Source organism: Heterocephalus glaber, unplaced genomic scaffold, assembly GCF_053883595.1.
Source record: "Heterocephalus glaber isolate CG9 unplaced genomic scaffold, H.glaber_assembly_v1.0 deba00000281, whole genome shotgun sequence".
Lineage (NCBI taxonomy): Eukaryota > Metazoa > Chordata > Mammalia > Rodentia > Bathyergidae > Heterocephalus > Heterocephalus glaber.
Genome location: NW_028258139.1, coordinates 20,014,592 through 20,027,681, shown reverse-complemented (window position 1 = coordinate 20,027,681; position 13,090 = coordinate 20,014,592). Strand labels below are relative to the sequence as shown.

The window sequence follows — 13,090 nt, the reverse complement described above, 5'->3', positions numbered from 1 at the left end:
TGGTTGCCCTAGGGCTGGAGAAATGTGGACGGCTTAGGAGACTATTCATTGGTAATGTTGTTAGGATATAAATTAGTTCATCGAGCTTTTATTAAATATTAAATCTCTCTGCACACATGTTGGAGGTGAAACACTGACCACAGACCGGGTCAGTGCCCTCGGGAGTCACATCCTTTGGCAGGCCCGAGTCCCTGCAGCATGGGCTGCCCCATGTGAGGCTGGGGAACTGGCAACAGCACACATGAAGCTGGAGTGTCAGAGGGTTACAAGTTCAGTTTGTAGGGTTGAGTCAGAGCTTAACAAAACATCCCTTTGCTCCACTAGTCAATTTTTTTGGTGCGTACCCAATTAAGGGAGACCATTTAATGGAGACCATGACATGTTCTTGAGATTTAGTTGTTTATGAAATGACAGTTTAACTGTAATTGTTCCCTAAGGAACAGTGTCAAGTCACAAATATAGTTTAGATCAATTAAAACTAGTTCAGAAAGGCACGTGGTCTTTTCCAGTGAAAAATATAATTATGTAGCTTGTATATACATTTTGTAGTGAAACTCAAATATACTTATTCATGTTAGTTTCCATCTTCATAATCACTTAAATTTTCCTATTTATAATAAATATACTTATTAAGGTTGGTTTTCCATCTTCATAATCACTTCAATTTTCCTGTTTACAATTTCAGTATTTGTAATGTGTGTATGTAATACAGTAATTGGCATCTGGAGAAAAATCACTGGTCATAGAAGTGATAACATTTTCACCTTCCATGCAGGTAAACAAACAAAATTATTAGTAAATACATATTGATTAATAGAGGAATGAATTTATGTAGACAAATAAAACTATATAAAAATGAATGCTGACATGTATGAAATTCTTACTATCTTACAGATGCAGTTGTCAAATGAAAACAAATCTGAACTTAAATAAGGACATACTTTGCTGAGAGTATTTTTTGCAGAGGCCCAGAAAGATACTTTTGCAGTCGAGGGCAGAGGCTGACAGCAGCTGGGGGACCAGGAGACCTGTGTGCTGCTTTGTGAGGGACAGCAGAAAGGGGCATTGCTCTTAGGGGCAGAAGTGAAGGAGGCTGGGCAGGTGTGTTAAACCATCGCCGTGGCAGGAGGGGACAGTGATAAGCGTGTCCTGTCCTGAGCTTAGCAGTTTCCCAGAGGGACTTTCAGGGGCTGCTTCTCTGTGGGCTCAGGTTGCGGTGTGCTAAAGTTCTGGGACCAGGGTGGCAGAGAGGCCACCCTAGTATTTAATCAAGGCAGAGTGTAGCTTTTTCTGGTTGATCAGTGGAAACAGATACATCATCTCTTTTGTGGGACAAAGAATGGAAGTTTGGAGGGTCTGTGCCAGGCCTTGTTACAAACGGTGTCATAAGCAAGTAAGTGACTGGCTGTCGTGAGCAGGTACCGTGGGTAGAGCACTCGGACTCAGATGGCAGTTCACACACTTATCTTGTGTTATCATAATTCACTTCGATACAGTTATCACACAATATTAAGTCTGCCAATTACCACGTCCCTGTACCTGTACTGCGCAAGTCCTTATGGGAGCGTAACGTTTCCTCCCGTGGGGTCAGAGGGTCTGATCCATAGATGAAGGGCATCAAGTTGGCGCTGGGCTATCCGCCTCTCCGCTTGCCTTGTCCCCTGGTCTCGTCTGGTCGGCGGCGATGCTCCTTCCAGCGGGATCAGGTGTGCAGATGTCTCGGTCGACGGTCAGATCAGCAGAGTGACTGGTCGACTGGTCAGTGGATGGATCGATGACTTGCTTGGAGTCTTCAGCTCCTTTTATACTATTTTAACTGGGCGTTTGTGGTATGGGTTCAGACTTATCACATCTTATCACACTGTCTAGTTCGGGTACACCTTTATCAGTTCCATACCGCTTAAGGTTCTACTTTCATATCTTATGGTTACACATCACTCTTATGATCACGTCACACTTAGGGTTGCAGCACACTTAGGGTTATACAATTCAATCTTATTTCAAAGTGTTCTCCACACTGTCTTTGAGTTTAATCTGAGTCATCAGAGGACAGTGGTCCTTTGCTGTAAGCTCTTTTGGGGAACACAGAAGAGGGTGTGAGCATATTTCTTAATCATCACTGCTTTTTGGGAGCACAATGCTCAGGTAAAACTGGACACTGACACGGTGCTTTCAGCGTTATCTCCTGTTTTGATCTTCACAATCACCCTGAAATCTCCGGGCTGAAGCTGCCATCTAGCAGTAAGTACAGTGAGACAGGCCTGGGGCGCTGCATTCTTGTGGCTGGTCAGACGGCGCACGCCTGCCGTGACACTGCTTCAGAGGTCCAGGGGACCCAGGAGGGTGTAGGATTAATGGCCAACGGGAGAATTGTGCCGCTTTGGGAATTTATTGCTTACATCATCTGAGGAGTCTAAAATATGTTCTTGGTCCATCTATGTTGCTTAGGCCTTTCTTGTTTCTAGTACTGACTGTAGCTACCTTAAAGGATTTTTATCTTTTTTAAAACTACATTAGGCTGTCTTAGACTCCATGAAGGAAGTGAATTTGAAAATTGAGAGCAGGGCAGTTGTGAGGGCTTCCTGTTATAGAAGGAAACTCATGTCTGTGAGTCTTCTCTCCAACAGTATTTCTTGACAGAGGCACAGTTGTCATGGATACAGAGCACTTCCTGTGAAGGACAGCCCTGTCCATTTCAGGTGAGGGCACTGTAGGCTTTGCCAGTATACACACTAAATCCCAGTGACCCCAGTCATTGTGTCAACCAGATGAACTTGCTGAATGTTTTCAAATGCCCCCGGGGGAAGTGATGCAACCTGCACTTTAAGAACCTGACCAAGCAACCAAGCTCATTGCCATGAGTGTGACTTAGCCCTGAGGATGTCCAGTATCCACCAATTAGCTCTGAGCCTCAGAGGCCTGTATTTCTAATTCCATGCCTAGGCCCACTCCTGTCCTTTCAGTGTGTGGCTCTCTTGTAGCCTTGTGGATGAATGGGAGTCCATCCCAGTAAAAGGTGGGTATTGTTTAGGTAATACGTGTTGTGTTCACAGTTCATCGGTCTTTTACTGAATAATTTGACATCAACTGCACATGATCTACTGACTGTTTTTGTAGATGATTTTTTATACATATTTATTCAGTTCTCAGAACAAGTACCCACAACAGAATGATCCCTCTGTGAGGAGCCAAGACTCATGAGGGTTACTTGGACAAGACCACTGATGTCTACTCTATGGTTCAACAGAGTTAAGAGCAAAGGATTAAAGAGTTTCTGACTGTCAAAGTGTTCTTTTATATATGATTTGTAAACAAAACACTAATAGTTAAATTATAAAGAGATCCTAGAAGTATGTAAAATCATATAATATGCTTTGCTTTTTACATAGAACCCTGTTTTCCCCCCAAGTTAGGAAAAGTTCATTAGTTACAGTGAAATGTATTTGATTGAGTTTCATCATTTGTTTTGCACTTGGCCCACCGCTCCTCCTACTTGCTCCAATCCCACATTACATAACTTTATGCACCAGAGCTTTTATAGACATATCTTGACAATAGCTCAAATTTCTTAAACCAGAACAAAATCAGTTTATGAAACTACAATTTGAAGCTATTTTAAAGAAAACTTATTGGTTGACCCATAAAAACATAAAAACGTGCATATTATGGGGCACTGTGTGATGTTTTGATACATGTGTACATTGTGTGATTCTTTTTGACCTTTTGTTTATTTGGTCCTGGGAGTGAAATCCAGGGATTTGCATGTCAGGCAAGTGCTGTACCACTGAGTGAGACTCCCACCCTGTGTGATGCTTAAATCGGGTTAAACATACCTATCTCCTCAAATTCTTATGATTCTTTTATGGTAAAAACATTCAAACTCCTTTCTTCTAGCGTGACGTAGCTGTTACCTGCAGTGACCTTACTGGACAGTATCACATCAGAACTTCCTGCTCTCTCACTCTTAGTTTCTAATGATCAACCAACCCCATCTCTCCCCCATCCTGCTCTCCCCAGCTTCTGGACACTCCCACTCTACTGTCACCATCTATAAGATCGACCTTTTAATATTCCACATGTGAGGTGCAGTCCTGTGGTACTTGGCTTTCTGTACCTGACATTTCACTTAACATAATGATCTCCAGTTCCTCCCATGTTGTTGCAAATGGCAGCATCTCTCCTCCTCTTTGGCTGAATGGTATTCCTGTGTGTGCATGGACGACATTTCTCTGTCCATTCATCACTTGGTGAATGTTTAGGTTGTCCCCATTCTTAGCTTTTGTGAATAGTGCTGCAGTGAACATTGGGAGTGCAGCTGTCTCTTCAACAAGCTGATTTCATTTCCTTTGCGTATATACCAAGTAGTGGGATTTCTGGATCATATATATCATAGCTCTGTTTTTAGAGGAAACTCCTTATTGTTTTTCTTTTTATTCTTATTATTTTTCTTAATAGCTATCCTCATTTACATTCCACCAACACTGTGTAAGGTCCTCTTTTCTCCACATCCTCTCCAGCACATGTTATCTTTTGTATTGTTGATAATAGTCCTTCTCACTGGAATGAATTAATACCTCATGGTGGTTTTGATTTGACTTTTCGTGTTGATTAGTGATGTTGAGCATTTTTCAATACCTATGGGGCATTTTTATGTCTTCTTTTTAGAAATGTTCATTTTCCTATCAGGTTTTTTGTGTGTGTGCTATTCAGTATTTTGAGTCTCTTATATATTCTAGATATTAATCCTGTCAGAGGTATAGTTTGCAAATATTCTCTGCCATTCTATGTGTTGTCTGTATATTCTGGTGACTGTTGTCCTTTCCTATACAACAGCATTTTAGTTTCATATAATTCTTTTGGTCTGTTTTAGTTTTTTTTTTTCCTAAGCTTTTAAAATGTTATCCAAAATACTCTTTCCCAGTACCAAGTGTGGTAGCTCATACCTGTAATGCCAGCACCCTGGAAACTGAGCCAAGGGTTGCCATGAGTTCAAGGCCAACCTTGGCTGCCTAGAGTTCAAGACCAGCCTGAATTACATAGTAAGACCCTGTTTATCCTGTGTCCTGCATATTTGTCTTCTTTTGGTACTTACATAGTTTCCAGTCTTATGTTCATGTCTTTAATTCATTGTGGGGTTTTATTGTTTTGGTTTTCTTGTTTGTTTTGTTGTCTGTTTTTGTAACTGGTAATAGGGTCTAGTGTCATCCATCTACATGAAGGTACCCACTTTTCTCAGGCCCATTTATTTTTTATTCGTTCATTTATTTTGACGTACTAGGGATTAAACCCAGAGCCTCAGGCATGCTAGACAGGCACTCTATTACTGAGTTACATCCTCAGCCCTTTTAATTTTTTTATTTTGGAACTGGTCTCATTAAGTTGGTGAGGCTAGCCTTCTGTGATCTTCCTGCCTCAGCCTTCTGAGTTGCTGGTATTACAGGCATATACTGCCATGTCTTTCCTCCCAACATCATATATTGTAATGACTGTCGCCCCACCTACTTGGGAATCTGGAGGAAAAGGGTCACACAAGTTCAAGGCCAGTCTGGGCAAGACACTGTTCCAAAATAAAAAGGGATGAGGGTGTAGCTCACTGTACAAGCCCTGGGTTGACTCCTCAGTATTGCATTACAGGAAAATAAAACTATCCTTGTTTTTAAGCATGATATTATCGTCTTTTTTGAAACTCACCTGGCCATAGGTGGATTCATTTACTTCTAGCCTTTATATTCTGTTGCATTGGTTGAAACTTCTGCTTTTATGCCAGTACCCTACCTAGAGGTTTGTAATATATTTTGAAGTCAAGTAGTATCACTTCTCCTACTTTGTTTTTTAGCTCAAAAGTAGTACTTTATTTGAGGTGTGTGTGTGTGTGTGTGTGTGTGTGTGTGTGTGTAGTTCCGTACAAACATTGAATTTTTTTTCCTAGTTGTGAGAAGAATGGTATTTTGATAGGAATTGTGTTGAATTTGTAGATTACTTTGAGTAGTATGGAGATTTTAACAATATTGATTTTTACAATCTGAGAACATAGGGTGTCTTTGCACTTTCTGTGTGTTTTCATGAATTTCTTCATCAGTGTCTATAGTTTTCGGTTTGGAGCTCTTTCACCTCTTTGGTGAAATTTTTTCCTATGCATGCATTTATTTATTTACTTAACTTATGTATTCATTCATTCATTCATTGTTACTATTGAAATGAGGAATTACTTTATTGATTTCTACTTCAGATAGTTGACATTGGCATACAGCAGTGCCACTGATTTTTATACGTTGATTTTATATCCTACAACTTTGGTAAGTTTATTAATTCTTATAGTTTTTGGCAATGTGTTTGGAATTTTCTGTATATAAGATCATGTCATCTCTAGTGACAGTTCGATTCCTTCTTTTTCAGTTTGGATGCCCTGTGTTTCTTTCTCTCATGCTATTGCTCTGGCAGAGACTTACAATGAAGTGAATAAAGTTGGTGAGAGTGAGCATCCTTTTCTTGTTTGAGATTTTAGAAGAAAAGCTTCTAGCTTTTCCCAGCCCAGTGTAATGTTAGCTGTCAGCTTACTGTACACAGCATTTATTATGTTGAAGTACAATCTTTTAGTACCTGATTTATTTAATGTTTTATTTTATCATGGATGAATGTTGAATTTTAGCAAATGCCTTTTCTGCATGTATTGAGATGACTACATGGTTTTTGTTCTTCATTCTGTTGATGTGATATAACATTTTATTGATTTCTGTGAGTTGAATCAGAATCCTATACTTTATCAGGTGACGTTGAATAAATTGTAACACTCTCCAGACTTCATTTTCTTCATTCTAAAATTAGATGTTTACACTGGCTGATTTCTAATACCTGTTAATTTGTAATCAACTAGGAAATATTTGACCATTTAAGACACAATGTAAATATGACTGTTTGATCTCAGAAATTTATTTTTATTCCATCCTTGGAACTCGCTATAATGAATATAGATTAATTAATAAATGTATAAAGCAGTGAAAATCAAAAGAAAGAGTGAGACAACAAAAGATAATGTTAGCAACAGTGTGGTACCTGCCCAATGTGGGCATAGATGGTCGTGACCCCTGAAAATCAAGAATGAAGTGCACTGAGCTTTCTGGGCAAGAGGAACACAATCAGGAATATGCCCATTAGTGTGGAATGACCTTGCACAGACTCAAGAATTCTAGGTTTCAGTTGTTGTAATGGGACATTTTAATAGAACTAAAAAGAGACAATTTGGTTAAAAGTTCCTAGTAGCTATAGAATATTGGACTGAAATATTGGACTGCCATATGTTCTTCTCATCTGATCAAACGAGGCCTCTGCCTCTCCACACCCTAGTACAAGTAATTTACAAGACAAGTAATTTCCCAAAGATGTTGAAAAGAGAAGTCTTCAATTCTGAGACACAAATAGATACTACTGAGGGTTAGGATGAGGCTCATGTTGAGAATAAGGGAAATAATGTCCTTTAAATGAAAGTGTGCATGCTTAGTGATAGAGTGACAATCAGGCTTTCAACTCCTCCCGGGAGACAGGAGATCAGGGCATATCTCTTCTGGGAAATGCTTGGCCTGAGATTTGATTAGCTCTTCCTGAAAATTCTGGGCTTTTGTACTTCCAATGAAGCCTACTGGTTGCTAAGTCCATGTGTACAAGCAGAATTCCAGGCAGCATTTTGGAGCCCCAGTCTTACATTTCTTAGAGCAGGTAGCAGAGAGTAAACAGTCATCTGAGGATAGCCCGGCGCATAGAAAGAGACAGCTCACAAAATGGGGCAGAGGAAGCCCTTGTTGGAGCAGGTATTGTGAGCTCCCAGGCAGAGTAGGGCTGCTGCCATTAATGTCTCCAGAATGATAAAATCCTATTATTTCTATAAAATCTAACCAAAAATCACATAACAGAGCAAATATAAAAATGTCATATTTTTAAATGCTTGATAGCAGAAATGAAAGCATCAGTAGATATCTGGGAGAGAAATGTAGTTAAGTCTTCCAGAAAGTAAAATGGAGTCAAGTCAGAAAGAATAAGAAAGACTTGGAGATGCAACTGAGAAGGTCTAGTACCCCAGTACTAGACATTTTCAGATACATAAAGCAGAGAAAATGGACAGCAAGACTAAGACAGGAATGGTGGGTTAGGACAGTTTTTCCCCCTTCAACTTGTAGTACTTTTTGACTTTTTAAACTCTCAGTATAACTTTTATATTTAAGAAAATTACTTAAATTTTAAAAAGCAAAAAGTAATTACATGTGAAGGTTAAAACTATATAGTTGAGTTGTGGTTGAAGACCAATGAAATTAAAACTGGGCAAGGAAAAAAATACCATTTCGATTTTTCTAAAATGTTAACTAATTTCAAGAAAATTACTTCAATTGCCATAGATAAATTGGGGAACAATTTTCTCTTAAAAACAGCAACAGCACAGCAGCGGCATAAATCACTGCAGAAGCAGTAACAACACATGAGTTTGTCAGCAAGAATCTTGCCAAAGACAGCAGCTTCCCCCTGGTGAACAGGATGAGTTGTGTTCGGGAGCTAGAAGTGTTCATGAGTTATCTTCATTATCGTAAACCTTTTAAAGTTGTATGAAATTCCTAGTCATGCTTCTTTTATTTAAGATACATTTATCGAGTGTCTGTTTTGTGCTAAGCATTGTTCTAAATGATTAATTTGCAGAGTTTTGACCCACTTAATCCTCAGAACATCCCTGAGAGTGTTTTTTTTGTCCTCATCCTATTTCTCAGTTGAGGGAACTAAGGTACACTGAAGGTGGGTAACTTGTCCAGGGTCATTCAGCTAGTAAGCAAAAATGCCATAAACCATGATAGTCTAACCTGAGAGGCCATACTCTTAGTTAATTCACTTATGCTCTACTCATGAAATAAGAGTACAGCCATGTAGGTTAAGTAAAATTGCAAACATTCACTGATCTGGTTTTTTTGGGAAGAGATGAGTGAATTTTATTATAAAGCTCTGTCAGCTACTGAATTCCTTGAGACTCATCTGGGTCAGTCCATTTATTGGGCAGATAACCCAATCTATGTGCTGACTGAGTGCAAGGCCCCAGCTACTTGCGTACTGCAGTATACTTGGTGTCGCTGTGCTCATCTGTGCTCTATCTCTATCATAGGACCCTTCATAGTTGATAAGATAGCAACCCAGGAATTCTGGGAAGTGAGTTCCATTCACAATTTATGACAATACACCCAGCACTTAAATGATTAGCATGAAGTAAATCTTTTTTACTTTTACAATTTTTAGTTTTATTTTATGTAATTTGTAGAATATGTCACAGTACGATGCGTGCGGCAAGAACTTTTTATCTGTCATTAATGAGTAAAGCATAGCATACTGTGGTATTCCCTAATGTTCAAGATTGGCAAACTATTGTAAAATATGAATGTTACCAATTTGATTGGTTGGTTTGTTTTTCCTAGTTCAACTTTGTGGGGAAACTTTTGGGTCCACGTGGCAATTCTCTGAAGCGTTTACAAGAAGAAACCTTGACAAAAATGTCCATCCTTGGAAAAGGCTCCATGAGAGACAAGGCTAAGGTAATATTCACTGTAGACAATGGCTACTTATCTGGCCAGGTGATATTATTTAATTACAGGTCATCCTTTGTATTAATACTGTTATATAAGAGCTAACGAGGATCTCAAGTGCAATTAGATGAAAATGTTATTAAGCTGATATATTTGATGCTATTTAGAAAATTATGTTACTTTCACCAATTTCAAAATATATAGTATCTTAAAGCTGCATCTATAACTGTAGTATTCATATATAAAATACAAGTACATTTTCATTCTGTAAGTAATGTGTCATCTTGTGGGTAGCATATGACAATCTTAAAGTTAGCACCGAGAGATCACCATCACTATGAGCATTTTAGATTTGTTCCTTTAGGTCTTCCATTCTGTTTCACATACAATCATACACTTCATAAGGACATTTTGGCCAATAATGGGCCACCTGTATGATAATGGGCCCACAGATTATATTGTCCAGTGGTGCTGCAGCTGTTGTGGTTTGTTATGCATCTTGTGGTGTTCATACAACAAAGAAATTGTCTTGTGGTGCCTTTCTCAGAAGGTATCCCTGTCTTAGGTAGTGCATATATATTGTTTTTGCCTTTTAATTGATATTACATGCATTTATTAAGTTATTAAAATTCATTTAAAGTGTTTTAATAATCATTTCCCATTCTTAAACAGTTGTTCTACTTGCATTCATGCTAAATGTTCTGTTTTTTGATAAGCTAAAAGTTACTAAGTTATTTTTACTGATCATCATCTTAAATTTCTGGAAGAGATCATCACATATCATAATGTGTGTCACTTATGTTATTCTCTGTTGTCGCTTGTTTTCTCATCATTAAAAGATTTATATTATTAAGAACCGAGTTCACATTCAGTGCTCACTTACCATAAAATGTTAAACATTTGCGTTTTTGATGTGAAAGTTAGATGAAATCTAGCTTCTTTACAACAAATCCTATTGAAATAATAGCTTTTATAATAAAAATAGCCATTCCATGTTTATTGAACAGCCATTGAGAGTTGGGCACTGTGTGAGATATTGTACACACATTAGTCCATGTTATCCTTGGGAAAGATTATACAAGATAACATTTTTCTTCTCTTACATGTAAGAACACTGAGAATCAGAGAAATAAAGTTATTATCTGGATTAATTCATTATTTTCTTTTGGATGAAGTTAATAAAACCATGGTTTTCTAACACTAACACTTATATGTTATCAGACTTGTGTGGAATACAATTTTAAAATGTAGATTCCAAGCCCCAAACTTACTTAGGGTAGGAACTCAAAATGCATTTTCAGTACATATTTAGAATGATTCTAATGCATGGCCAGGTTTCCCCTGGCTTTGTTCACTGCTTAACTAAGCGTTGCTGTTCCAAATGATGTTACTTCGGTTCCCTGACTTATCAGCTCTGGCAGTAGGAGAAAGTTAAGTCCATGTGAACTTTGGTGCCCTGCAGTAAAGTGCCCCACACTTGCTGGTATCCTAACGGTCCTTAATGATGAGGTACATGATAGGTGCAGTGGAGCCCACAGACAGGAATCCATTGCTTTGTTGCTTGTGTTTGTTGTTCAGGGAATACCTTGGTCAGAGGCAGTGTTTTGTGTCATACAGTGGTAGCGATCAGGGCATCCAACCAAGTTTTACAGATGGATGGAAAGTGAGGAAAGCAAATCTTTATCCAGGTTCTATGTCCAAATAACAGGAAGTGCTTGCCTATCCATATAATGAAAGGGATCCTAAATATTATCAGCTTGTTATTAGAGTTTAGTAGTCCTTCCAAAACTTATATTACTATATTAAGGGCTTGTGGTTGTTCTCTGCTGTTAGTAGATTAGGCACCCACCAATGGCAGTCATCCTCAGAAAGAGAGAAGTCTGTTTGGAAGTAATGCATAGCTTCTGTCTGTTGCTGTGGCCACTTGGCTTAAGAGCACCCTGAGCAGCACTGAAGTGGCTGGGGCTTGAGGCCCTTAAACCTCTGCCGGTGGGTCTGGTCACTACCAAGTCAGTCCATACTTGCTATGCATTTGTTTGGACCACCCTATTTTTAGATACTAGGGCATCTTTCCTAGACCATTTATCACCCACTCAACAATCCTCTCATTTTTATGCCTTTGAACACTTGGGTCACCAAACAACAGGCCAGTTCTTTAATTGGTAATCATTCTTGTTGCATCAAGACACCCAGCAACTAGAGCAAAAGCATAGACCATGGATTTGTGATCCACTCAGCCCACAGTCAATGGACCAGGATCAAAAGTTCATGTATTTCCTGACTTTATAAGCCCCTCTGAGCAGTGGCCCTTAGTGCAACACCACTAGATCAGAGTTGCATTAATTCTCAGATCATCTGGATATTTATTCGCCTCTCTGTATAATCACTGTAGTACAAGTTTTTCAGTCCTTCTTGGGAAGATTGGAAGGAAATGTCACACACTAGGAGATGTGACAGTTATTGAATACATGTGGTCTACGCCTGTGGATCTGACTTAGATTTCTTATTCCCTGAATTCATGGAACAAGGAGAGATTTATCATAGGGCAGGAGGTAATAAGGAGCAGTAGGAAACCATGAGACTTTCCATCCCATCAAGGAACTCACTCTGCTATTGAAGCAATCCAGGAAAAGCCTCACCAGATAAACTTGTAGCAGTGTGGAAGGCTCATTGGGGCTTTAGCATTTGGATAATCAGAATCTTCCCAAATGTTGCAATCCCGTCATATTTTCATTGTTAACCAAACAGTACCCTAAGTATCAGGTAGGAGAGGGACAGATATCCACACTGTCATTCAGCAGGACACAAGCATTCTCTGCCGACTTTATCAACCTTTGGCTGCTGGCAGTAAAACCTTCTAGGATATTTCTGTCTCTTTGGGCCTCTAACTGCCAACGTAAAGCCAGTCAGCTTCCTCTCACTATAATAAATATTTGAAATAATCAACTTACAAAGAGAAAAGATTTATCTTGGCCCACAGCCCTGGAGCTGTCATGCATGATCATTTGGTCCCATTGGTGTTGGGCCTGAGGCGAGGCAGTGCACCATGACCAGAGCACACAGCAGAGCGAAACCAGTCACCTCACAATCAGGAGGCAGTGAGAGTAGGGCTGGGTCCTGCTGTCCCCTTCCGGGCCACAGCCACATTGACCGGAACACTTCTACTGGGCCTACACCTTCCACCACCTCCCTAGAAGCTTCCTGGCGACCAAGCCTTTAACACAGGGACCTTCGGGGACATCCAGGTTTCAAGCCAGAGCAAGCCCTAAGTATCGTTTCCTTCTGCAAAGCCTTGAGTACAGTAAGGAATGGCCCATTCACTCCATGCCAGCAGCCTTCTCTCCCTTGTGGCTTCCCACTGTGCCGTTGCCACGTCATGTGATCCAGCAGTTAGACCTTCAAAAGCTTTGCACTGAAGGTGACGAGAGATGATGCAAGTAACATATTCACTATTAGTATCCCATCTGTTATGTTATAACGAGATCCCTATTCCTTCAGTTGTGGAATGTTGGATGAAATTGATCATTTTTACTAGTTTA

General features: G+C 39.5%; 1 protein-coding gene across 5 annotated transcripts in view; it reads left to right on the top strand.

The window, feature by feature from the left end:
• Khdrbs3 (KH RNA binding domain containing, signal transduction associated 3) overlaps positions 1–13,090 on the top strand; it is a 170,537-nt gene that overhangs the window by 74,065 nt on the left and 83,382 nt on the right. For all 5 annotated transcript variants that reach the window (XM_087187350.1, XM_004837910.3, XM_087187364.1 and 2 more), the window contains exon 3: positions 9,444–9,560. In XM_087187350.1, coding sequence (XP_087043476.1) covers positions 9,444–9,560 — 117 coding nt within the window. The remainder of the gene's footprint in view (positions 1–9,443; positions 9,561–13,090) is intronic.